We start from the raw sequence: 25,581 nt of genomic DNA on the forward strand, positions 1-25,581 counted from the left end.
CCGAGGCATAAGCTTTTTGTCATTTGTGACGGCCATGGTGTTCTGCCACACAGATCTTTCAGAATTTACTGTCCAGCTACAAAGAATGCAGTTAGCCCACAGCTCCAGTCATTAATGCCTTCAGGAAATGCCTTGGCTTTCAAGCTAAGTCCATGCTGTTCTTGGGCAGCACCAACCAGTGAGGGAGCAGGTAGAGTGCGAGGGTCTGGGCATTTCCGCTCAACACAGGACTCCCCAAACGAATTATTTGCTCTAGAATCCTTTGGTTGGCTCAAACTCTGTCAGAACCACAAAGTATGTTTTGTTCCTGCTGCCCAAACCTGCTTGCACTCTTCTTCCCTTCCATGGATGTTAGGTCTGTGTCCTGCTCTGAGACTTTGTCTGCAAAATCCTGCTTCCTTCTGCCTTTACCATTTATAGCGTCATTGTGCAGTAAACGTCCTGCACTTCAGTATGTGTGTGGCTGAAGCCAGCACAATGTCCTGTTGTCTGAAACTATGTTTCAGCATCTGCTTCCTGAGGACCACCCAACACATCATCTTTTGGAGTTGGGTGTATTTTTTCTGAACAATGTATTTTCTGAAGTCGAGGTCTTTAGAGGACTTTCTCTGGATGAAGCGTCAGCTCAAACTCTGATCTTCACGGGCCCAAGGCCTCTATACCCTTCTCTTCACCCCACCCTGTTAGACGCAGCCACTGTTCACCTGCTTACAACCTGGATGTAGTTTTGCCTTCATTTCTGGTATACTAGGATTTCCCTTTATTCCTTTCTGAGCTCCGTATTTAAAATTATGTTTATTATATCCCATCTGGAATTTGCAGATGTTTCTATCAGGTTCTACAACCCACAATATTTGCATTTATTCCTTTTTGCCCTATTTTTAAAGACAGATTATTTAAGTGTATATGTTTAATGCCTAAGTGGCGCTTTAATTTTTTTTATTTTTTTTATTTTTATTTTTTTTTTAAGATTTTATTTATTTATTTGACAGAGAGAAATCACAAGTAGGCAGAGAGGCAGGCAGAGAGAGAGGAGGAAGCAGGCTCCCTGCCAAGCAGAAAGCCCAATGCGGGGCTTGAACCCAGGACCTGGGATCATGACCTGAGCCGAAGGCAGTGGCTTAACCCACTGAGCCACCCAGGCGCCCCCTAAGTGGCGCTTTTAATGTGTTTAAGTAATCATGTATAATTTGCACAAGACTCTGGCTTAAAAGGAGCTTGACAATCACGTCAAATCAGGAACTTTGTTTCTAGCTGTCAGGGAATAAAGCCTGCCTTAGGATTTGTGTAAGTGTTCTGCCTCGTCTTTATACATACACCTTTATAACATTTCCAGGGACACATTATATACAAAGTAGGGGAGAGTCTAATGTGAAGACCGAAGGAGTGCGAACAAGGGTCTATGAGAAACAGGGGAGGCATCACTGCCGCCTGCAGAGACCAGGGACGGCTGGTGATGCTGAGCGATCTCCTGAGGGGTAAGGAGTGTACCAGGTGCACTGTGGAGCCAATGGGGGGAGCAATGGCATGAAGTGGGAACAGCATGTGCAGAGACATGGAACAGCATAGTGCTCAGGGAAGAGGTAGTTCAGTCTAGGCAGAAGATGAATATACGGGGAAGCTGTCCTCATGAGGGGTCGGCTATGCAGGCCTAAAATTGGGATTTTCAGCAGTAGGTCATAGGGGTCATTGAAGGGCTTTAAGCCAGGGAGTGAGAGTGCTCAGATTTCCCAGTTAGAAAGGTCACCCCGGATCTGTAATAGGGACGGAGTGGGGGCAGGATGGGCTGGGAGTTCCACCCTTGAGGTCCAGGAGGATTTTGGTGAGCCTTCAGTGATGTGGAATAAAGACTGACAAACGACAGAGAGGAGAGAGAGAAGGTAACAGGAACCTCGAGAGGGAGGGGTATCTGCCCGAGAATGGAGACAAAATAGAGTAATAGTTAAAGGGGCCAGCCCCGTCCTCACTGGTCTTGACGCTGTTGCAATGGTTATGGTACGGTTGACCCCTCTTAAGTCCGCCTGGGAACAGGACAAAGATACAGCGCTGCTACGGAACAACGGAAAGTCGAAAGGGATGGGGACCATCTTTGGACAAGTATGAAGTCACAGAAAGATTAAAGAAAGATGTCGGGAGGAGGCGGGCCGCAGATGGGTACGTTTCCATGGGCAGCAGAGGGTGGCTGAGATGAGGGAGGGGCAGGGCATGACGACCATCAAGCTTTCTCACTTAAGCACATCACTTTGATGCCAGAACGTAGGACATTTCATGGAGGACTTGGCCTGGCCTTAGACAGGAGTTGGGGATTGCCCTGGGATTTGGAATGTGTAGTAAGCCGAACACCACCCCCCAAAGAGTCCATATCCTAATCCCTAGAACCTGTGAGTATGGTGCCTTACACGGGGTGTCTGGGTGGCTCAGTCTGTTAAGCATCTGTCTATGTCTCAGGTCATGATCCTGGGGTCCTAGATTGAGCCCCGTGTCCAGCTCTCTGCTTGGTGGGGAGTCTGCTTCTCCCTCTGTCCCTCCACCCCTGCCTGTGCTTTCTCTCTCTCTCGTTCTCTAAAATAAACAAAATTAAAAAAAAAATGATAGTGCCTCACATGGCGAAAGGGACTTTGCAGGTGTGATTAATTTAGGATCTCTAAATGAAGTGATTTTTCTGGATTATCCTGGTGGGCGCAGAGTCTGGTGCAAGATTCTGAGAGGGAGGCAGGAGAGTCCGGGTCAGAAAACGATGTGATGATAGAAGCAGAGCTTGGAATGACTGCCACGGGAGATGAGGGCCATGAACCAAGCGTGGCCTCTACAAGTGGGAGAAGGCGAGGCCGTGGATTCTTCACTGGACCCAGGAGGAACGCAGCCCTGCTGACACCTTTTTAGCCTCCTAAAGTTCAGTTTGGACTTCTGACCTCTAGAAGTATGAAACAGATCTCTCCTGGCTTAAGCCACAAAGCTTGTGGTCCTTTTTCCTAGCAGCAAGAGGACACTAAGACCAGAAGAGACAGAAGTGCTCTGGACTAAGTGGGGGGGCCCCCAGCCCAAGGTGCTGACCTGGTCTTCCTAACTGTTCACCGAGTGTCCCTTCGGGGTGTTGATACTGAACTCTACCCTCTGCCTCCACGAAGCCCTGTCCTCCCCAAATTCCCTGATTTGAGAGTGCACCCAAGCCAGAGCCTTGGGAGTCGTCTATTGAGCGAAACACTACATGGCTGAGGGCTTTGGCGTGAGACACGGGATTCCCGCAGCACCCGGGGCGTGTGGCGGGAGGGCGTGTGCGAACAGCTGAGCACGGTGGTGGGCTGGAGGCTTGGTGAGCGGGGCAGGCACCAGAAGTGTCCCTCGTTCTTTTCCCAGGACTGGAGACATGTCCTGCGGCGGGGGGTGGGCGGACAAGAAGCGTGTGGGCGACATCGGGGCTGTGGGTCCCAGGAGGGATGCCATCACCACAATGGGCGTGGGTGAGACCCACTTCCACTCTCTCTCCATGTCCTACTCCCATGCCCTTGGGGCAGTTTTACGCAGATTTTATTTTACATTTTCATTTTCTTAAAACGACAAAGATCAAAATGTGACAACGACCGACCACACGAGAGAAAACAAACTATCGTTAACTCTGGTTGATGGGAAGGTGGGTGTGAGCCCAGCTCAGACGCCACGGGCCGACTTCAGTCCTGAACCAGGCATACAACGACCCCAGGCATCGCTGGTCCTTTCTTTGCTCCTGGCCAGCCAAGACAAGACTCGAGGAGAGAACATCCAGCACAGCATCCAGTGTTCTCTGACGTTCTGCTTTTCTCTCCCAGACCTATTTTCTTCATGTACATCGTACCGAATTACATAAAGCCAAATTACACCGACATGATTATACTCTGAAGCACAGTAACGGGCTGTGCTACGGTTTCCCCCTCCACAGAGTCAAACTTCTCCGGATTCTTCCACTCCTAGCTCTCAGGGATGGGTGGCCTCCTCGACCTGAGACAACCACGTGCAGGGGCGGGGCGTGAGGGAGCTGGCCACCCAGCTCGCCAGCGAGAAGGGTCTGGAGGCATCAGGGCTGAAGACACGGGTCTAAGAATGGAACCAACCAAAGCGCCTTGGTGCTGGTTAGGTTTTATTTTAACAGGATGTTTCCTCTTCATTTGTTTTTCAAAATATCAGTTATATCAATATTAGAAGTGTAAACAGGTACAAAATATACAGTACATAGAAACAATTTTCTTAACTAGTCTATTGCCTAATAAAAGTACGCACGAGGGAGCTGACGGAACGGAAGCCATGGTCTCTCGCTCCTCAGGGGAGACAAGTCACCCATTTGGGGCGAGGGAACCGGCGGCTGCTCCAACAAAACAGGAATGGATACTTGTGTGGTGGGGACGGCACTGTGGTAGAATCAAGAAACCTGGGCTGTTTCTAGTTCGACCTCGAAGATGTCAGATGGGGAGTGAGCAAGCCCTTGGCCCTTGCCCAGCCTCTCGGACCTGCCACCAAGCACACTCACCAAAGAGGCCAGCGCTCAGTGGCGTCTGGACGCCCGCTGACTCTGCTCTGGCAGATGTGGCACAAATCTTAAGAGGGCAAAGACGAAAACTTTCCCTCCCCCAAACTGATGCTCCAGGAAGATGAGCCGCGTCTAGTCCGTAGTCCTCCTCACCCGTGGGCATGGCGCCGCGCACTCGACTGAGACGGGCCGGGGTGTGTCCCCCTTAAGGAATTTACTTCCTCGTCTTTAACAAGAAAGAAGACTTGTCCTGCGTGCTTCACAAGGTCACAGTCATCAAATGAGATGCGAAGTGAAAGCATTTTGACAATGAAGAAACACTACACAGAGAGAAAAGGAAAGAGAAGCATTTCTCTGGAGTGGAAAGCAGCCCCGCTTAGGGGCGGGCAGGCCAGCTTTGCTGCTGGCTCTGCTGGTAGGTGACGGTGACGGCCAAGGCTTCCATTTGCTGGCCTCAGCTGCCTCGCCTCTAACACTGGGTTTTCAGAGGACTCTCTGTTAGAAGGCTCTGAGTCACCTAACAGGGTGACACCACCCAGATCCCTTTCCATAGGGGTGGCAGATGGCCCGTAATAGGCCAGCACTTTTGGGGGCCTTTTCAGATAGAGGAGAGCTGGGAAATAGGACTGGCTGTTGGTGGGCAAGTCCTTCTCCCAGCTGACACCAGATGGGGGGCAGGTCTCCACACTGCAGAGCAGGTGCTGATGGGACGAGCTTGCAGCCCCGGTGGCCGGGAGTACAGCTTGGGGGGCCCAGAGGTGTCTCACCTCCACCGAGCTCTGTGCAACCATCAGCCCATCCCTAGGAGTCAGTGGTGCGAGGGAAGGACCCTCCTCACCTGTGTCCCCAGCCAGCTAACTCGGGGCACACTCACTGTCAGACTTGGTAAGGACACAGGCCACACAAACACGCGGTCCGGAAACCAAAAGTACACTCTAAAGTTTAAACTGGTGCTACGACTATTTTCCAGCTTTTTTCGTCAAGAATTAAAAAAAAAAAAAAAAAAAGTTTTCATAATTAAATTACTTAAAATTCTATGCTGCTCAGTTTCACAATCAGAGAATTCTACTTCGTTTAGAGGTGGAGGCCGGATCGTTTTCTTTTTCCAGTGATCAGTTCAGCAACGTGGAAATCTGCTTCCCCCAGACTCCGTTCCTGCCTCAGCCTTCCCCACCACCCCGCAGTCTGCGACTGGGGCGTCCGAGACACGCGCGGCCTGCGGGGGGGGGACCAGGGCGCCCCCGCCGGCCTTGGGGGGGGGGGGGGTTGTGTCTCACAGGTCCGCGCCGTCGCTGGGTCCCAGGACGCTCAGGCCACAAGTCCAGTCGGTCACAAGGTCTGTGGAGGCCAAGGGTCCTTTAGAGGCCGGGCTCTTGAAGGGGTCCGGGGGCCCGGCCGGGAGCGGCGGGAGGGGCGGGCCGCGCGCCGGGCCCTTGGCCCCCGCCGCGTGGTTGCGCTGGTGCTTGCGCAGGTGGTCCTTGCGGATGAAGCTCTTGCCGCACACGGTGCAGGTGAAGGGCCGCACGCCCGTGTGCGTCCGGTAGTGGTCGATGAGCTTGGAGCGCTCGGTGAAGCGCTTCTCGCACTCGGTGCAGGGAAAGGGCCGCTCGCCCGTGTGCAGCATGCGGTGGCGGATGAGGTGCGCGGGCCGCGTGAAGCAGCGGCCGCACTCCCCGCACCGCAGCGCGCTGCCGTCCCGCGCCCCGCCGCCCGCCGCCGCCGCCGCCGCCGCCCCCGGCGCCCCCTCGGGCAGCCCGCAGCCGCGCTGGTGCGCGCTCAGGCTGACCTGCAGCTGGAAGCTCTTCCCGCACGTGGCGCACGTGAAAGGCCGCCCGCCAGGGGGCGCCGCCGGGTGCTTCTTCAGGCCCGGCTTGTGGCCGAAGCCTTTGGTCCGGCCGGGGTATTTACATGGCTCTCCGAAAGGCCTCGGGGCCTGGCCGGGGTCCAGCACGGCCTCTCCGTTGTCGGGGGAGCTGTAGGGCACCCCCTCGGGCCCAGTCCTCGGGTTCAGGCCCACGGGCGGTTTGCACCGGAAATTCCAGCCCCACCGGACCCCCCCAAAGAGCCAGTCCCCGGGGGGCGCCTCCTCCTGGGCCACCGCGGGGCTGAGCTCGCCCATGTCCCGTTCGGGCCGGGCGGGCTCTCTCAGGCCCAGCCCGGGGTCCTGGCTGGGGAAGGAGCCGCCCTGGCTTTCCCAGGCTCCTTCCTGGACGGGGCTAGGGAAAAACCTCGTGGCTTGGCCTGGTCCGAACAGGGTCCCGTGAGCCTCTAGGTCAGTGGGGTGCACGGGTGTGGCCACCACCTCCTCTTCCTGGACTTCTGTCTTGATCACAATTTTTACATCTGCTGAGAAAGAGAGAAAGACCCCGTCTCGTTCTGTCCCCACACCTGCTTAGAGAAGGAAGCCCGGGCACTCTCACGGGGCCAGTCCGCAGCTACTCAAGCCCCACCACCTCTGAGCCCTACCCTCCCAGCCTCAGTATGGGGCTCAGTAGAGCCCCTCCCGGTGGGCCTGGGGCTGCCCCAGGTGCCGGGGAAGGACCTGCACAGGCAAAGCCAGCAGCACAGTGGCTCACAACGCCCCAGGTTCACTTTGGCTATTAAGGCTCATCATGCTTTTCTCCTGGGGCTGACCACAGGCGGCCAAGTAACCGAGACACAGAAGCCCCATGGTGGGCTCAGGGGGATGTGCGATTGTACTGTGTCCCCACCCCCCACCCAGCTGCGGGCTTCAGGCAGCTCTCCGACCTGTGAAGATCCCATTTCACAGGGTTGTCTGAGGATTAAACCCAATGACACGTCTGAAAGCACTCAGCACGCTATTTGGAAGGCAGTAAGCATTCAGTGAATGTGGCCAGCTTGCTCATGGAAAAAGTGTCAGTGAAATAGTACCAATGTATTTGATTTTATCTAAATGTACTTGAATCTCACATCCTGAAGTTTTAGATCACGGACCTAGGCTTCTAGCACATTCTGGGGGTGGGGCTAAAATATGATGGAAATGTTTAAGGAACAGACAACCGGCTGTCAAAACAGAAGTAAACAGAAAGCCAATACATAAATTTGGCTGTTGTTCCTCCCGATTCTGGCCTTCAGACACCTGTCTTTCGTCGTGCTGGTACCTAAGAAGCGGTTCTGGTTTGCTTTTGGTTTTGCGATGTCGGCGAGGAGCCAGGATTGCTGAGCCTGAGCAGAAGGTACGTCCTCTTAAGGGATCAGCTTCCCAGGGCTGACTGGTTAAGACCACATGAAAAAGGGACAGCCGGAAACATTCTTGAGAAAGGCTGTCCAAGCTTAAGAAATTAGAAGGTGATAAAGGACAGATTGACAGAGCCCCAACATCACAGACACCTAACAGCCTGTTGGCCAAAAGGTCAGGGCAGTGCACCACTAACAGTGAGGGCCCCCAGGTAGCCTCCAGGAAGATGCGACCCTTTCCCATCCTCTCTCTGCCCCATACCTTCTGTGGAGGCTGCTGTGTTGAGCTTCAGTGTCCCGTCTGAGCATGCCGAAGAGGGATGGTGGGGAGGGAGGTCCGCCTGCCAGGAAGTGGGTGGGATAGTGGTTGAAAAGTTGGAGTGGACGCCTGCAATGAAGAGAGATCAGAGCCTGTGGGTTAGGGGAAGGAAGGGGGGATCCCCTGTGAAAGGAAGGGCAGGCTGGACCCTCCGATCCCAGCGGGGCCTTTTCTGCTGGAGCATAATGGCCCCACCCTCTCCTGCACCCAGTTCTCTTTTGCCCCTTCTCTAAGGCCCCAGGAAGCTCAGATGTTATTTATTTCATACACGCCTCTTGAATGTGAGGCATCTGGCGATCTGAAAGCCCACGGGTGGAGGCAAGAGCAGGAGTGTGGCTGGAGAAGGTCAGGCCGAGAGATACCAAGATAGGGGCATCATCAAAGACATGGTGGGGCCCGCAGAATATCATCTGGTATAGCCCTCTGCCTCCAGGTGGGAAAACTTCCCCGTGAGTCAGGCCAGATGTGCGAGAGCCCGCAGTGCTTCCAGAAGCTCCTTCCCCACACCCTGCCCTTTGTTGTGGCATCTCGTTCCTGGTGTCTGCTCTGGGTGCGGCCACTCACCAGAGGCAGCATCTGTCGAGACGTCTCCTGCTCCCGAGTCCAGCTGGCTGAGGCCCCACGGCTCCTCCCCGATATCCGGCTGTCCGGCCGCCCACGCCTCTACCCCCAGTGCCTGCTGCTCCTGGAGCTGGAGCTCGCCCTCCTGCTTGATCTGCATTAAGAGGTCAGGGGCAGGAACTGGGGGCCCCGAGCCTAAAAAAGGGAAAGGCTATGAACATACAGCATCGGGGCCCCTCAGGCATGGGGTGGACACACATCCAGCCACAGACGTGGACACAGGGGCTTACAGGGGCCAAGCAGCAAGAGAACCCAGTGGGAATGGAAGGCCAGAGCAGCAGGGACCTAGGGCCTTCTGGGTGAAGCTTGAGGTCATGTGGTATTGAGCACAGGGTAGGGTGGGAAAGCATTCTCAGGGCTGGACCTCTGGTCCCTCCATGCAGAAGACTGGGCTGCTCTTGGCAACCCCTGCCCTTGCTTTTAATACAGAAATGCTACATAGTCACCCCAAATATACCCTCTTCACCTCCCCCACCTGTATATAAGTGAGCAGAAAAGAAAGATCCCAGATATAAGAATCAAAGAGCAAATGCACAGTCAATCCAGAGTTCAAACAGAAGCCAAGCGACCCAGCGAGTTGCTGAAACAGGACGCGGGCCTTAGGGGCTGAGCTTTGATGCCCAAGCAAGGCTGGGAGCCCCGCTGAGCTGCCTGCCTGAGCCCAGGAGCCTCGGTCCTAGTGAGCTAGGGACTAGAAAAACTCCAGCCACCCGAGGGCGCTACCAGGAAGCTGCCACCTGTCTAGGGCCATGGGTGGGCCAGCCGCCCTGAGAAAGCGAACTTCCCCCTGTCTACACTGAATCCATATCCCCGACATGGTGCAGAGAACCGATGCCAGGAAATGCGCAGAAACACTGGCTGAGTGCCCCAGCAACCCGGAGGCCACCCCCCAGTGCAGGCAAATGCAAACCTGCCCTCCAGGGACACCCCCGCAACTCAGGTCCCCATGAAAAAAACTAAATTTACAACCAGAAGAGGAGCCAAACGACATGAGAGTCATGGCCGAACTGACTCCCAAGAACTACAGAAAAAAGGACATGCAGAAGGGCACAGGGACCGAAGTCCCAGCCTGGGAGCTGATGCCCGAAGCCTGTGCCCAAGGCTGTCCGTGCCGGGTCACACCACAGAGTGGCCTGAAAGCCTCCAAGCCAAGGCCGTGGTGGCCCCAAGGACCAGCAGAGGCAGACAGAGTGTCTGAGGAGGAAAGCATTTGCCACCGCTTGTAGGCGTTGCAGGGCTCACAACTACAGATCACCAGCACAACGAGAAAAGCGGCCGCCTCTGGGGGTCGGAGAGGTCCTATGCCGCAGGACCTGGCCCGCAGAGATGTGGGATACTGCAATTATCACACACAGACTATAAAGTTTAATATATTTGGAAAAATAAAAAGGGGGGAGAGTCTGATAGATAAGAGACGACCCAAACTGACCAATCAGAGCTTGAAAAAATACGAAGCGCTAACTTTGGAATTGTAAAATAAAATCACTGGAATTTAAAAATCCAATCTATAGGGGAAACGAGAAAGAAAGCAACCGAGCCAAGGATGGTGAGCTAATTAGAAGACACATAAGAAATGATGGACAGAGCTGAATATACGAAGACATGTGCGCTGTTACGAAGGGTAGTATGAAAACATTCCAAATAAACAAATAGGGAGAAGGCGGGCAAGGCGATATTCAAAGAGAGAATACTGCAAAATTTCCCAATCAGTGTAAGGAGGTTGGACTGGCACTGTCCATTGGAGAAACCGTGCAGGCCACACCACTCATTCTAGGTTTTCTAGTAGTTACGTTAAAATAAATAAATAAAAACAGGTGAACTTAATGTTAATAATATATTTTACTTAACCCAATATATCCAAAATGTTCACCATTTGTATATTTCGTCTTTACAGCACTTGAAAAAAAGGTTTTATCTATTTATTTGGGAGAGAGAGAGAACAAGAAATGGGGGGGCAGGGAGAAGCAGAGTCCCCGCTGAGCAGAAGTTCCCCCACTGAACCACCCAGGCACCCCTTTTACAGTCGCTTTTTTTTTTTTTAAAGATTTTAGTTTTTATTTGACAGGCAGAGATCACAAGTAGCCAGAGAGGCAGGCAGAGAGTGAGGAGGAAGCAGGCTCCCTGCTGAGCAGAGAGCCCAGTGTGAGGCTCGATCCCAGGACCCTGGGATCATGACCTGAGCCAAAGGCAGAGGCTTTAACCCACTGAGCCACCCAGGCGCCCCAAAGATTTTATTTATTAGAGAATGAGAGAGAGAGCATGAGAGCAGGGAAGGTCAGAAGGAGAAGCAGACTCCCCACCAAGCAGGGAGCCCAATGTGGGACTCAATCCCGGGACTCCAGGATCATGACCTGAGCGGAAGGCAGCTGCTTAACCAACTGAGCCAGCCAGGCACCCCTTTGCAGCACTTTTTAAGTGAACAACAGCCACATGTGGCTAGTGGCCACCGTTCTGGACATTTAAAAGGTAAAGATGACCACACTAAAAACTGGTAAGAAAACTAGCTGTATGCTGTTTGCAAAAGACGCACCTAAAACAGAAGGATGCAAGAGCAGAGTAAAAGAATAAAAGCTAGAATAAAGACCTCTTTAGAAAAGATGTAGTCAGGGGCGCCTGGGTGGCTCAGTGGGTTAAAGCCTCTGCCTTCAGCTCAGGTCATGATCCCTGGGTCCTGGGATTGAGTCCTGGGATTGAGTCCTGCATCGGGATCTCTGCTCAGCGGGGAGCCTGCTTCCCTTCCTCTCTCTCTGCCTGCCTCTCTGCCTACTTGTGATCTATCAAATAAATAAATAAAATCTTAAAAAATAAATAAAAATAAAAAAGATGTAGTTAAACTGTATCTGAGGAAATTGATTTTGAAAAGAGAAGTATCACAGAAATACAAAAAGGGTCACTGTGCAATGTTACACTGGCCACAAAGAGAAAAGAATTCTAAATGTTTTATCTAACAACTTGGCTTCAAAATAATAAAGCAAAACTCCAGGAGAAATAAACAGCTCCCAACTTCTCAGCGGCAGATTTCAACACACCTGTTTCTGTAACTGATAAATTAGCTGACTCTGGGTTATAGGAAATTCAAGTGACACTATTAGCAAACCTGATCACACGGACATAGCAGAATCTAAAGACAAGGAACACACACGTTTTTCAAGCCACACAGAAGTCAGGAAAAATGAACTTTTGAGAGCATAAAATGAACTTTGGTAAGTTTCAAAAGATTTATACTTTATGCACTTATTTTCTAACTATAATATTAAGTCAGAAATCAAGAACAAATATCCCAAACTCCTCATTGGTACTAAAATTTAAAAATATGTATGTTTTCTAAATAATCCAAGGCTCTAAGGGCAAATGATAATGAAAATGAGAAGATATGTAGAACTCAGTGCTAATAAAGATAATATTTATCAAAAGGTGTGGGCTGGCTGCATCTACAATGGTACTTAGAGGGTATTTTATGACCTTGTATGTTTATATTATGAAAGAGAAGACAGGTAGAAAATTAAGGGTCAAGTAATTAATGTCACTCTACTGACTTTAGGATAAGAAGTCCCCCACTGGACCACAGTGAAGAAGCTTAACCCCAGCAAAACAACAGAGAGGGCCTGGCCCCTGGGGGTGGCCAATTGCCCAAGGGGAAGAGGATGGATGGGTGAGCACTGTGCTTGTCCACCTCTGCTCCCGCATTTTCTGATGATGAGCTATGTTCCTGGTGGGCCTTCTGGACAGATGCCCAAGGGCGGGGGGGGGGCGGGGTGGTGTCATAGAACTGAGCCCATCGTGGATGAGAACAAGGGCTGGGAAAAAGGATTCCCTGCCTCCCAGCTCCCTGCAGACATCAGCAACAAAGAGAAAAACCATGTTAAAAAAAGGCACCACTGGGGTGCCCAGGTGCCTCAGTCAGTTAAGCTTCCAATTTTTGACAGGCAGAGGTCTTGATCTCAGGGTTGTGAGATGGAATCCTGTGTCCGGTTCCGTGTTGGGCACGGCGCCTGCTTAAGATTCTCTCTCTCCCTTTGCTCCTTCCCTCCCAGCTCACAAACTCTCTCTGAAAACAAAACAAAACAAACCAAAAACAAAAACAAAGAAACAACACCACTGACAACAGCAATTTTTTAAAAATACAAAAGAAAAAAAAATCTAAAAAAATAAAAACAAAAAATGATACAAGGAACCTAGGAATATATCTATAACAACAAAAAGCCGTACAAGATCTTCGGAGAAAGTTCTACAACTTCACGGAGGCACATGAGACAGATGAGCTAAATGGAGGGGGCTTAGGACATTCCCCCCAAAACGTGCCTCAATACAGCAAAGGGGTCCTTTCTCTCCAATGTGATTAGTAGAGTGAATGCAAGCCTGAGCACCATGCCATCTGGATGTCTCACAGAACTCGTTACAGGGTCATTAGGAAGGTGACCCCCAAAGAGCAAAGGAAAAGACCCAAAATGCTAGTGAGAAAGAACCAGGGTCCCGCCCTCCCACTGCCACTAAGAGCTTGAATGTGAAAGGCAGACCCTTTAGAGCTGAATGTGAGATAGTGGATTACTGCCTTGAGGTAGGGGAAGTTTCTTTCTTTCTTCCTTTTTTTTTTTTTTAAAGGATTTTATTTATTTATTTGACAGACAGAGATCACAAGTAGGCAGAGAGGCAGGCAGAGAGAGAGGGGGAAGCAGGCTCCCTGCTGAGCAGAGAGCCGGATGCGGGGCTCGATCCCAGGACCCTGGGATCATGACCTGAGCTGAAGGCAGAGGCTTTAACCCACTGAGCCACTCAGGCGCCCCTAGAGGAAATTTCTTAATTGTTTACGACATGAAAATGACAAACCACAGAAGTAAAATTCAAGTATATTAAAAGCAAAAGCCTCTGTTTTTTAAAATATACCATAAAGGGGAAAGATACTGGCAATACACACGGCTGGGAAAACGATTAATATTCAGAACAAGAAAGGGGCTCCAACTAGTCAATAAGTAAAGGGAAAACAAAAGAAAAACAGACAAAAGGGATACACAGGTTATTCCAGAGAAGAGAGACAAGTGGCCTATACACAGAGGATAAAACGTTCAACCTCATTAACTGGGAAAATGCACATTTTAAAATAAGAATTTTAAAATGGTGTGCTCCCGCCAGATGGGCATAAATGAGGATGGGAGGCGTTTCCAGGGCTGGTGAGGATGAGGGGCTGTGGGCGGCCGGGCGCCATGGGCAGGTGCCGGCGGGTAGGCCGCCTTACAGAGCACTCAGACGTGACCTGGAGAAGCTAAACACATATCTTTCCTATGAGCCGGCAGTTCCACTCCCAAGTCTACACCTAGAGAAACTTCTACACATGCCTCACAATGTTCACAATAGCATCATTCCTAAAAGGAAACACGTTAGAAAGAGCACAAATGCCCACCAACAGAAGGATGCATGCCCCGTGCCGCCATTGTAAAGCAGAAAACCAGAGAGAGTGGTGACAAGGAACGAGGGCAGCTGTACTGTGTCAACACAGAGCGACTCTCAGAAACAAGGGCTCGTGAGAGAAGCAGTGTTATTTAGGAATATCTACATACATATGTAAGGAATAAAAACGTAAAGAAAAGCAAGGGACTGATCACACCTCCTTCTGAATTTTCTGGTTGTCTGGAAAAGGGAGGGAGAGGAATGGGATCAGAGAGGGACCACGGGACAATGGAAGTTTCTGGCTGTGATCTATTTCTGATGCTGCAGTTTTGAGAATGTGGGTGTTGACCCTTATTCTTTAAGGGTTACATAAATCTTGTTTTCTATGTAGTTTTTTTTTTTAAAGATTTTTGTTTATTTGTCAGAGAGAAAGAATATAAGTAGGGGGAGCAGCAGGCAGAGGGAGAAGCAGGCTCCCCGATGAGCAAGGAGCCTGATGCGGACTTTGAGCCTAGGACCTTGGGATCATGACCTGAGCCAACGGCACACACTTCACCGACTGAGTCACCCAGGTGTCCCATGTCTATAAACTTTTAACAAGAATATTATTAAAAGTCTATGGCAGGGGCGCCTGGGTGGTTCAGTGGGTTAAGCCTGTCTTTGGCTCTGGTGATGATCTCAGGATCCTGGGATTGAGCCCCGCATCGGGCTCTCTGCTCAGCGGGGAGCCTGCTCCCACCCACCCCCACGCCCCGCCTACTTGTGATCTCTGTCTCTCTGTCAAATAAATAAATAAAATCTAAAAAAGTCTATGGCAAAAACCATCCTTACTGCCCAGACCTTTGAAGCACCTCACAGAGAAGGACGCCGGGACCACTCAACAATATCCTGGACAAACTGCCGAAGAAGAAGAATAAAGTTATAACAATTTTAAAAGAAGAGAGATAACTTTGGTGTTATCTGAGGAAGGTACAACGGTCTACAGAACAAAATCCATGAGAATCTCAAGTGACAGGTCCTTTACTAGAAATAACAAGGAGGTTGAGCAAAAGGAGTCTTTTACTAAAGGAAGTTAACAGCAGAGCTATAGACTTGTAATAACTATTTAAGATACAGTGAATGTGAAAATGCCATCCGCAATAGAAACCACGTTTGGAGAAAACCGTGAAGCCGCTTCAGGCCACTCAGCCCTCACTCAGTGAGTCTGCCCATGGGGAGAGGGGCTCATATGCTCACGTTGTGAGGAAGCGAATTCTCCAGAAATGAAATGACAAAGTCAATGCAGTTCCCATCAAAATTCCAGCAGGATTTTCTGAGAACTTGACATCATGATTCTGAAACTCATCGAGAACAGAGGTCCAAGAATAGTCAAGGAAAGTTTCAAAGAGCAAGTAGGGAAGACTTAGTCTTCTAGATAAGAGAGCTTCTTATGAAGCTAAAACAGGGAGTGTTGGCACAGAGACAAAGACCAAAAAAACCAAATAAAGAGCCCAGAAACTAAGTGTGTGCACGGGAACCTGGTTCATGACCAAACTGGCGTTATTATAAATCACTGGAGAAAAGACAGAATATTCAGATTTTTGTTGGGAAATCAGATGTCCTTGTGGGGAAAAAAATTTAAATTCTCCCTCATAACCTACACAAGTATTAACTCTTTTTTTTTAAAAAATATTTTATTTATTTATTTGACAGAGACAGACACAGCACGAGAGGGAACACAAGCAGAGGGAGTGGGAGAGGGAGAAGCAGGCTTCCCGCTGAGCAGAGAGCCCGATGCGGGGCTCGATCCCAGGACCCTGAGATCATGACCTGAGCCGAAGGCAGCGGCTTAACCCACTGAGCCACCCAGGAACCCCACAAATATTAATTCTTGATAGATTAAAGACTTCAACGTGCAAAGCAAAACTTTAAAAGTTTCGTAAGAAGATGGAAAAGAATGTCCTTCTGACCTGCAGTGCGGTAGGGAAGGCTATCCTAAGATAGAAAAAGCAGATCATAAAGGAAAACACTGGTAAGTTTGATTGTACCCAAAATTACAACTTCTGGACAGGTATGACAAAGTTAAAAGACCTGCCACAGGCTGGGAGAAGATATTTGTGATGCAAATAACAGACAAAGTGTTTGGGTCCAGAACCTACAGACAGAAGTCTGAATCAGTAAGAGAGTGAAAAACAACAGTAGAAAAACAGAAAAAGACAATTCATTGAAGAAACCAGATACACGTGAAAAGGGTGCTTCGCTTCACTGAGAGTCAGGGAAAGGCAAATTAAAACATGATGCCATTCCAACCTCCATCAGATCGGCGAGGAGCTACTGCTGAAGGAGGGCAAGGATGTGAGACAACGGGCACTCCTGGCTGCTGACGGGAGCAGGACCAGCTGCGTAACCATGGCAATGGTGGAGGTGCAGACAAGCATGCCTGGCGGTGCAGGGGGTCCCCCGGCCTGTTCCCTGGAGAGGCCGCAGCACAGGGACACAGACAGATAGGGGTGACTGCCCACCGTGGCACCACCACGTGAGAGTGAAAAACCAGAAACAGCTGAAGTGCGTATCAACAGACCAGGGGAGAACAAGCTGGAACGCAGTTGCTTTGGGGATACTAAGCATCTGTTAAATGAATGAACTTGATCTATCCGCATCAAGAGAGACGGATCTGGGGGCACCTGGGTGGCTCAGTGGGTTAAGCCTCTGCCTTCAGCTCAGGTCATGATCTCGGGGTCCTGGGATCGAGTCCCACATCGGGCTCTCTGCTCAGCGGGGAGCCTGCTTCCTCCTCTCCCTCTCTCTGCTTGCCTCTCTGTCCACGTGTGATCTCTCTCTGTCAAATAAATAAAATCTTTGAAAAAAAAAAAAAAGAGAGAGACGGATCTGAAATACGTGGTACCGAGTGGTCAATCTACTGACATTGATACGGTTTCTCAAAACACACAAAACCATATTATATATTGCTTATGGCTACACGTGGACCTAGCAGTTTTAAATGAAAGTTTTAAAAGGCAGACGGAGAAGGTAAACATCCACTTCAGGACTACGGGTTACCTGGGGAGGAGTGAGACTAGGAAATCTAACAAGGAATTTACCACACATATTTTTACACAAAAACATTTTAAATTACGTTAACTACATACATTTGACAAATATTTGTTGAATTTCTACTCAGCGCTAGGCAGTTCGAGGTGCCTGGAATGATCACATGAACAAAAGAAATAAAAGTGCTTGTCCTCTTGAAATTTACACCCTCCTGGGGAGAGCCTGCTGGCCACACAGTAATCTACAAGTGTGAAATCTATCATCTCTCTGAAATACACATACTGTCTGTATCCCTGTTGATTCTGTAAATGTGAAATATATGTCACAATCTAGAAATACACATAATAGATGATGCTCTCTGCTGTGGAACCAACCAAAGCAGGGAAAGGAGACTGGAAATTCTGGTGGGAATAGGGGACACAATTTTAAATAAGGTGATGATTTAAATGTTAAATAAGCAGAGCTCTGAAGGAGGTAATGGATGGAGCCGGGGGAGGTGGGGGGACCTGAAGGGCATTCCTGGCAGAGGGCACTACAAGTGCAAAGGCTCGGGGACTAGAGCAGCCCGGAGCACTGGGGGAAGCAGCAGGGAGGACGGTATGGCGGGAACAGGGGGAGCGAGACACAAACGGAAGCATGAGCCAGTCTCTGAATCAGTGGGAAGCCGGTAAGGGGTTTTGAAGGAAAGGGCGTAGGGCTTTCTCTGAGTGATTAGAGCAGGAGAGGGGAGGATGATCGGGAGGTGACCACAGGAAATGATGGGGGTGGCAGGGTAGAGGCGACGGGGTGTGACAGCATTCTGGACGAGTCTGAAGGGAGTGCTTGCTACTAGGATCTCCGATGGCTGTATGTGTGAGAAAGGGTCGGGGCTGACCCCTGGGTCTCGCCTGCAGCTGGAGGGTGGGCAGTGGTCTACTACAGCAGGGGAGACCTGGGGGTGGGGGACGAGGGGAGGAGGAGCTCCGCTGGGTGCGTGCTTGGCATAAGACATCTATCCCACCTGGGTGGGGACAGACCAGGCAGGCAGGTGTGATTTCAGGGAGAAGACCGGCAGGAGATACACTGTGGAAGCTGTTGGCATGCGGAGCCCACCACACAGAGAGGATGGAGGGCACCCTGACGCTTAGAGGCCAGAAAGAGCACTGGGAAATAGCAAAGGGAAGGTGTTAAGTAAGCCAGGAGGACACGAGGAGGGGGAGGCATCCTGTCAAAGCAGCGAATCTGGGAAAAGAGCAATCACTGGTGGCAAATGATGTTGCCAATGGTTAAGACCAGACTTTTAATGCTATGGGGGCCCCTGTGGCCCTGACAGGGGTGCTGATGGAAGGACCTCTGGAATGGAAGAGCAAAGGGAGAAAGCAGGCACTGAAGGAGGGCACTCCTGGGGAGCGGGACACAAGGAGGGCAGAAAAGGGGCAGCTGCTACAGGGGTGTGCGGTCACAAGGGGTCAGTGTTCAAATCGATCAAGCGATGGCAGGGGCAGATGATGGGAAGGATGGGGGGTATGAGTCCTTGCTAAGGTGGCCTGGACCGGATCTAGCGCCCAGTGGAGCGTGTCTTCGGCAGGAGGTCTGACCGTGGTGGCAAACACGGAGAATAGTGCGTGGATGCAACAGACAAGCTGGTGGGGGGGGGCTGTGAATATCGTTTCTTTTTTTTTTTTTTCCAATTAAACAGTATTTGTTCAACATGAAAACCATTCTAAGCTCATGGGCCACAGTTTGCCAACCTCTGCACAGCTGATTGGACCAAGGAGACACCCCTGGGACTGCAGGTAAGAAAATGAGAGCTGTGGGGAGGTCTCTTCAGCCATGTGCAGCTGCGTGGGAGCAGGTGCAGGACAGGGAGATGGATTTCACCAGCATTATGGTCCTGCTGGATGCTGGGGTCAGGGCACTGGGGGGCTGAGCTCAAAGTGAGAGGAGGCAAGGGTGCATCACTGTCAGCAAGGGGGGAATGACCTCGGGGGCGGGGTGGTGAGGGAGTGGAGGCTGGGGTGTTCCAAGTGCACAGAGCACCTTCTGTGCAAGCTGCCCTTGCCAGCCACAGTGGTAAGAACAGAGATGCGGTCTGCAGGAGGCGGCAGGAAGACAGGAATGAAAGGTGGGGGTTTCCAGGGAGAAGGGGAGACCAGCAGGAAGCCATATGGAGGAGCAGGGACACTGCTGGCTTCCAGGCCGGGACTAGGAGGGACGTGGGAAAGGGGTGCCCTGCAGCCGATGCCAGGCCCTGGAAAGAACCAGGACTCAGGTCCACTCATGTGGACAAGGATGGGTGGGGACGCTCCGGGAAGAGCCTGCACATCTGAGGTCTTGTTGGGGACTGAGCTCCCCAAAGCACGCAGGGAGAATTTAGGAACTGAAAAGAAGCGGAGAGGAGGTCTGCAGGGGGTGGGGCTGGGGGTTGTTTGAGGAGTGAACTGGGGTCTGACTTCTCCCGCAGAGGTTAGGGCAGGGGTAACGGGGCTCTCGCTGTGGGGCTTGAGGCAGAAAGTGGAGTCTGTGTCGGAGGGGAGGGTGTGTGGGGGTCTCGCCAACAGCCACCGTATTTCTGGGCCCCTCTCCACCCTCTCGGATGACAGCGTGCGAACCGGAGACCTCCCCGGAGATGGTGTGGGTCAAGTGAACCGAGCCCACCGTGGACCTCCCTCCCAGGCCCGGAGACTGGGCTCCGCGTCAGCGCCCTCTTCTCCATTCAGACTCTGCAGCGCTCTGCTGAGTCATCCTTCCGTCCTCCACTTCCAGCTCTGTCCCCGGCACCTAGCAAAGTCTCAAAGGACGTCGGCGGAGGTGAGCGCCCCTGGTAGGTGCGCTCCCGAGCGTGGACCGCGTGGCCAGCTCTGCGCATGCGCTGCTCGGCAGCAGGACCCCGACTTGCGGCCCAGGTGCGAACCCGGGAGACGCGTGTCATTAATCACAAATGAAACACAGCGAGACTCTTTAGCAACACCGGTGTTCGGACGCCAGGGGAACCTAAGGCAGGTGGGACAGACACGGCGGTTTTGTGCGGAAAGCAGGCTCGGGCCTGCAGGGGTGGGCGTGGGGTGGGGTCTCCTCCTGGCTTCTCTCACGCATCCGCTGTCCCTCCCTTAGCTTTCAGAGGTGCTGGCTGGCTCCAGAAAAATCCGAAGCAGTGATACCAGGTATCCAGATTCACCTTAAATGAGTCTGTCGCCCTAATCGTGTTGAAACGTGTGGCCAGCCAATGGGACTGGCTCCTGGTCGGGGGCGAGGCTGGCTCTTCATAGAACTGGGAGGAATTACATTTTGTCTCCCACCCACTCCTACCTTCCCTGTGAGTGTCCTGCCCCCTCCTTCCCTGACTGTGTGTACTGGCTCTATCTCTTTTCTAAAAGACTAGGTTTGTCACCTGCTTCCATGCTGGTAAGTATTCCTAGAGTGTTAGGGGCACAGGCTACAGGTCATAACTCAACTATTAAAAACCTTAGATTTAAAACTTCCAAGTCTGAGGTTTCTCCTCAGCTCTTCCTGGAAAAGTCATGCCCTCCCTGACCCTCTACTTTCCTGTTTCCACCGGCCTGCCTGGTGTCCCTGGCCTTCTCTCAGCCCCTCACCTGGACTTGGGTCCACAGGAACATCTGGAACCTTGGGGCCAGGGCGACGCCAGCTGCACGGCTCCTTCCCCGGTTCGGTCTGGGAGAGGACCTCAGGCTTGGAGATGGCGTAGTCTGAGGAAGGACATAAAGGTTAGCTTTTGCCATGTGGTTCCATTCAGAGCTGGTGACAGGCAGCCTGGGAATCCACGAGTGGCCCAGAATCGAAACGTCTAGATTAGTACAGAGCACTGGTTCTCAACCATGGGCAATTTTGTCTCCTGGGAGACATCTCGCAGTCTGGAGACATTTTTGATGGTCATGACTGGGGGTTGGGGGTGAGGTGCTCCTGGCATTGGTGGGTCAAGGCCAGGATGTTGTGGAACATCCCACACGGCACAGAATAGCCCCACGACAACCAATCATCTGGCCCCAAAGTCCATGCCCAGGTGAAGTCACTCTGGTAGGGTCTCCCTGTTAAGAAGTGGTGTGTTTCTTTAACCTGAAATCTACCATCACGCCTGCCCCTGTTCCCACCATCACTGACCAGGCCTTACGCCTCCAGATCTGGGGTCACACAGAAGTCATCCCAAGAGGAAAGCAGCTCAGGGAGGAACAGCCTCCTGGGGCCACTGCACGCAGACAGTGACAGCGGCCCCAAGGGTCTGAGGGAGCAGAGCCTTGAGGCACGAAGACAGCGCTGGCATGGAAGCATGGTCTGCCCATATTCTCCACTAACCACTAACTCACCAGAAAAGCCACATACCCCTGTAACAGAAGGCTAAAGGAATGTGGGCCTGAGAGCAGCCCGAGGCTTCAGAGCAGGCCCACTGATGATGAGAGCAGCCCAGGCTTTAGACTCTGTCTTGGCAGGACAGAGACGTCCATGCTCCATGCCTGGTTAGAGAAAAGCCACCACCCCTTTCTGTGTGGCCACCCACGAATGTCACCAGGTAGAGGGAGTTTTCGACTCGGTCACCTGGTGCTCGTCTTTAGTAGGAGAAGAAAACTCCTTGCATGGTCAGAGTTTTCTAGTGATTTACACATTGTTGCGACGAAAACCACCAGCACGGAGAGGTAGGTCTGGGGGCTCCCAAAGTCACACGTAACAGGAGAATGAGTGTCATGCCTTACCCAGGGACACCAGCGTCTCATAGTTGCCCCGCATCACGTGCTTGTAGAGCTCCTTCTGCCACTCGTCCAGCTTGCCCCACTCCTGCTCAGAGAAATACACGGCCACGTCATCAAAGGTCACAGGCACCTGGAACCACAAGGGTCACGCATGCTCACCCACACACTTACGGCACGGTCCCTCGGGCTGTCCCACCCCAGGGGCCCGAGGGATACCTTGGGGGCCTCCCCCTTGCTGCCCGGGGGCAGGCGCAGGATCCAGAAATTTCGGTTCCTCAGCAGGTTCTCCATGTTCTCCAGCCGCCTCTGCAGCAGCCCGTACTCCTGCAGCAGGGTCCCCAGCACGGCCCACTTGCCCTCCAGCTGGTTCCCGAACTCCACAGCCGTCTTCTCGCAGTCCGCCAGCTTCTTCTCGGCCATCCCCGTCCGACCTTCTAGCGAAAGCAAGCGGGCAGCCTGCGATTCGATCTTCCTCTCCATGGCCTGAATTGTGGCTGCCATCGTCCATGGAGAAATCTTTCAGAAACAAAGAGAAGTGTACCCTCATTCATTCCATCCACCGCCTTCCTTCAGCCCCTCTCCCCTGGGTGCTGGGGAGCTGGGCGGTGAGGGGAGTGGGGGGGCACAGAGCTCGGATTAAAAGCGGGAATGCCCTGGGCCACAAGCCTGATCTCAGCCTAGGATGGGCTTCTCGGGGTAACTCAGACTTGGCCACCATCTGGGCAGGTGCCTTCCTGCCGGGGGGGCTCAGCTCGCCCGGACTGGGGACCTCCTGCATCTCCCCGAGCTGACTCCCCGAACCCAGCTTTTGCAGAAGAGTGCGTGGCCTGTGGAAGGTGCTCCGTGCACTTCTGCTAAATAAACAGCGCCTTTGCACTGCTGGGGTGTTTCAGCGGATAAATAGTAAACCGCAGATTCACCAGCACCCGGCCAGCACCTCCCATCATAATCACGCAGGACTGTGTACGGACGATGACCTAGCAAAAAACAAAAAACAAAACAAAACAACTGGTTCACTGAACCGGCACAAACATGAGCATTGCTCAACTGTTTTTGTTTTGTTTTGTTTTGAAGCCTCTCGTGTCTCTTTTTAATAAACATAAAAATCAAACAGCTAATCCTTCTCCCCCCAGTGCCATCTGATTTTGTCCCCTCCTGTTACTCTTCCTTAAACTAACAATCACCATTACTGCAAATCTCCGCCAGCCAAGAGTTAGACTTTTTGACCCACGTGGCAGGCATGAGTCAAGGGGACAAAATCAACACGGGTCCGCTGGGCCCTCTGAGACTCTGTTTCTCTCGCTGTCCTCACCGCTCCCAAGGGGAAAACTAGTCTGGCATCTGTAGCTCCTTGGGGAGCACGGACACACCTTACAGAGTGATGAGGAAGGTAAAACATATGCCATAAGGTTAGACTTTAATGCGTACGACTTCCTTGTTGCTGGAAACTTCACACGTAGCCTGAGTGACCTGAGAGGTGGTAGTTGGGAGACTGCGAGGAAAGGGCACATTTTGCCTTGAGGAGGGGCCAAACTGGCCGACCCACCCTCATGTGAAGGTGGGCCCTCTGGGTCAGAGAGGAGATCCAGATATCTGCACTTTCTTCTGGTTGTGCCTGAGGACACATGTCTCCTTAGAACATTCTGGAAACTATTCCCAAACACTAGTAAAATGAAGAAGTGACTAATAGGGAGCAGTGTGGGCTCATTTGGAGAAAGGCATGGAGAACTACAGCATGGGTGGAAAAGAGTGAGAGGAGAGTGTGAGCAGAGGCCAAAAACACTGTCGAGCCCCATCAGAGCTTCCGTGGTTGTTTGGAATGAGACCGCACGAGGTGACCTCTGACCTGAGGAAGGAAGGGGTTTCGCTGGGGAGGAGCTGGTGGGCAGAGGGCTGTGGTGGGTGGGGCTCTTGCTCTCAGGAGGCAGGTGTTTCTGCCCGGAGGCCACAGGGACTGCACTGGACTGGCTCCCTGGGCCACCCTCCATGGTAGCCGCTACCCTTCCCTTGCCCACTTGTCCTTTGTGATCAGTCCCTACCACCTGACTCCAGCCTCCAAGAGCCTGCTCCAGAAGTCACCCAGCTCCCCAGCTCCTGAAATCCTATTCAGCCTCTGAGTGCCCTTGACTGCCACAGGACGGCAACCTTTGCGCTGCAGGAAAAGGACACCTCCATAAACCCTTTTTATAAGACGTCAGGCACACACAGTGTGCTTACCATTTCAACGGGCGCAGGGAGCCCTAGGGCCTCTGCACTATTTAGTGGGAGGTGGTGACTGTTTCTGCACGGGCCCAGCTCCATACTAAATGGTGGGTGGGTAATATGGGGCTGCCCTCGGACTCCCGCCAGGGAAGCAGAAACCCTATGTGTGCGAGGAACCCATAGTAGAACTCCAAATCCATCCAGGATCCACCCCCCGCCCATAGGATGAAGTCCAGGCATTAAAAGCCCTTCCAACTCTCCTTGCAGCCTTCTCTCCCACTGCCTCCTCACCAAAATCATCTTCCATGGAGCAGGGACTGGATTCTGGTCCTTGAACCCGCTGGGCAGCGCCTTCTCTCTGAGCGCAAGCTGTCCTCCCTACCTGGAAAGCTGCACTGGTCCACTCGTCCTGATGAAATCCTAGCCTTCCTTAAAAGCCCAGCTCAAATCACAGCTGCACAGGCCGTGAAGGGGTGCCAGCGCCTCCCTCTCCTTCCCCTGCCCTCCCACAGCACCTTTCTGCCTCAATTCCAGAACCAGTCACTCACTCCGTTTGCACCATTCTCACCAGTGTACCTGTCTGCTTCCCCCAACACACAATGTGTCCCTGAATACAGACCAGCTGTGTCTTTTCACACACTTTCTAGCTGGGCGATCCTAAGCAAGTTAACTTCTCCAGGCCTCGGGTTTTTCCTTTGTATGAGGGAACGAGCAGCTACCCCACAGGTTTGTTGTGAGGACAAAATAATGCCTAACAGGGCTGGTGCCTGCCCGCTTCTACGAGAAGGAGCAGCTGTCTTCCGCCCCGACCTCCATCGGGCTGGGCACTCGGCGTGTGCGGAATCGAAGCCGCTTCGGACACCTCCCAGGTGCCACCAGGCCGCTGGGGGGAGCTGGGGGGTAGGGAACGCTGAGGCAGAGCGGTGGGCAGAGAAAGGAGACGCGGGGTGGGGGGCGCGGAGAGGAAGGGGCCAGCGGATGGGGCGGGGGCAGGAAGCCGCGGAGGGCTGCAGGAACTCGGCGTGGGGCGGCCTCCGCTGCGGGGTCGGCCGGGTCCGCCCTGCTCCGGCTCGGCCGCGAATGGGGGGCCCGGCCGGCGGGTGCCGTAGGCCCCGGCGGACCCCGCGCTCCGCCCGCCGGAGCCCAGGCCCGGCGGCCCGGCCCGGCCCACGGAACCCCTCCCCAGGGCCTGCGGCGCCGAGTGCTGGGCCCGGGCCCCGAGTCCGCGCGTCCGTGCGCGCGGGCCGCCCTTACCGGAGCCGCGGCCGCCTCGGCCATGGCCGTGCGCTGTCCGGCCCGGCCCGGAGGAAGTCGCCGCCGCCGCCGCCGCCGCTGCCGCCGCCGCCGCGCGGCTCCACGCAGGCCGACCCCCGGCCTCTCCGCAGGCGGCGCCCGCCCGGCCCTGCCTTCCCCGCCCGCGTCGCCGCGCTCCTCGCTGGCCGGCCCGCGCCGCTCCGCCCGCAGACGCGCCGCCGCCGTCAGCGCCCGGCCGGTCCACACTGCATCCTGGGAGCCGGCGCAGGCCCGTGAGGCTTCCTGGAGGCAGCGCGGCCGCACAGCCCCACCTGCAGCCGGGAGAGGCGAACGGCAGGCGCGGCGTCCGCCCCGCCCCGCCCCGCCCCGCGGCCAGCCGACCCACC

At 53.0% G+C, this 25,581-nt stretch overlaps 1 protein-coding gene across 6 annotated transcripts; it reads right to left on the reverse strand.

The window, feature by feature from the left end:
- Window positions 1-4,095: 4,095 nt before the first annotated feature.
- Window positions 4,096-25,479, reverse strand: ZNF746 (zinc finger protein 746). Of its 6 annotated transcripts, none has more exons than XM_047695347.1 (8): window positions 25,196-25,479; window positions 24,661-24,834; window positions 21,956-22,255; window positions 21,743-21,824; window positions 20,630-20,743; window positions 8,583-8,774; window positions 7,962-8,087; window positions 4,096-6,847 (listed from the first exon to the last, which is right to left on the reverse strand). In XM_047695347.1, the coding sequence occupies exons 1-8, from the start codon at window positions 25,217-25,219 to the stop codon at window positions 5,775-5,777; spliced, it is 2,085 nt and encodes a 694-aa protein (XP_047551303.1). In that variant the 5' UTR covers window positions 25,220-25,479; the 3' UTR covers window positions 4,096-5,774. The 6 variants fall into 6 exon arrangements, with proteins under 6 accessions (XP_047551303.1, XP_047551302.1, XP_047551304.1 ...); XM_047695346.1 differs by having other exon boundaries at window positions 4,096-6,844; window positions 21,743-21,869; XM_047695348.1 differs by lacking the exon at window positions 24,661-24,834 and having other exon boundaries at window positions 21,743-21,869; window positions 25,196-25,478.
- Between the last annotated feature and the right edge of the window lie 102 nt (window positions 25,480-25,581).

Source organism: Lutra lutra, chromosome 11, assembly GCF_902655055.1.
Source record: "Lutra lutra chromosome 11, mLutLut1.2, whole genome shotgun sequence".
Taxonomy (NCBI): domain Eukaryota; kingdom Metazoa; phylum Chordata; class Mammalia; order Carnivora; family Mustelidae; genus Lutra; species Lutra lutra.

Bases quoted from the DNA above. Each gene is read 5' to 3' on its own strand.
- ZNF746 (XM_047695346.1), bottom strand. From the start codon at position 25,219: ATGGCCGAGGCGGCCGCGGCTCCG. The intron at 22,256-24,660 runs GTAGCTGCTCGT...TGTTTCTGAAAG, and splicing joins CCTCACAACAAACCTGTGGG to ATTTCTCCATGGACGATGGC. The intron at 8,775-20,629 runs GTGAGGGGCTGA...TCCCTTTTTTAG, and splicing joins TCCTGTGGACCCAAGTCCAG to GCTCGGGGCCCCCAGTTCCT.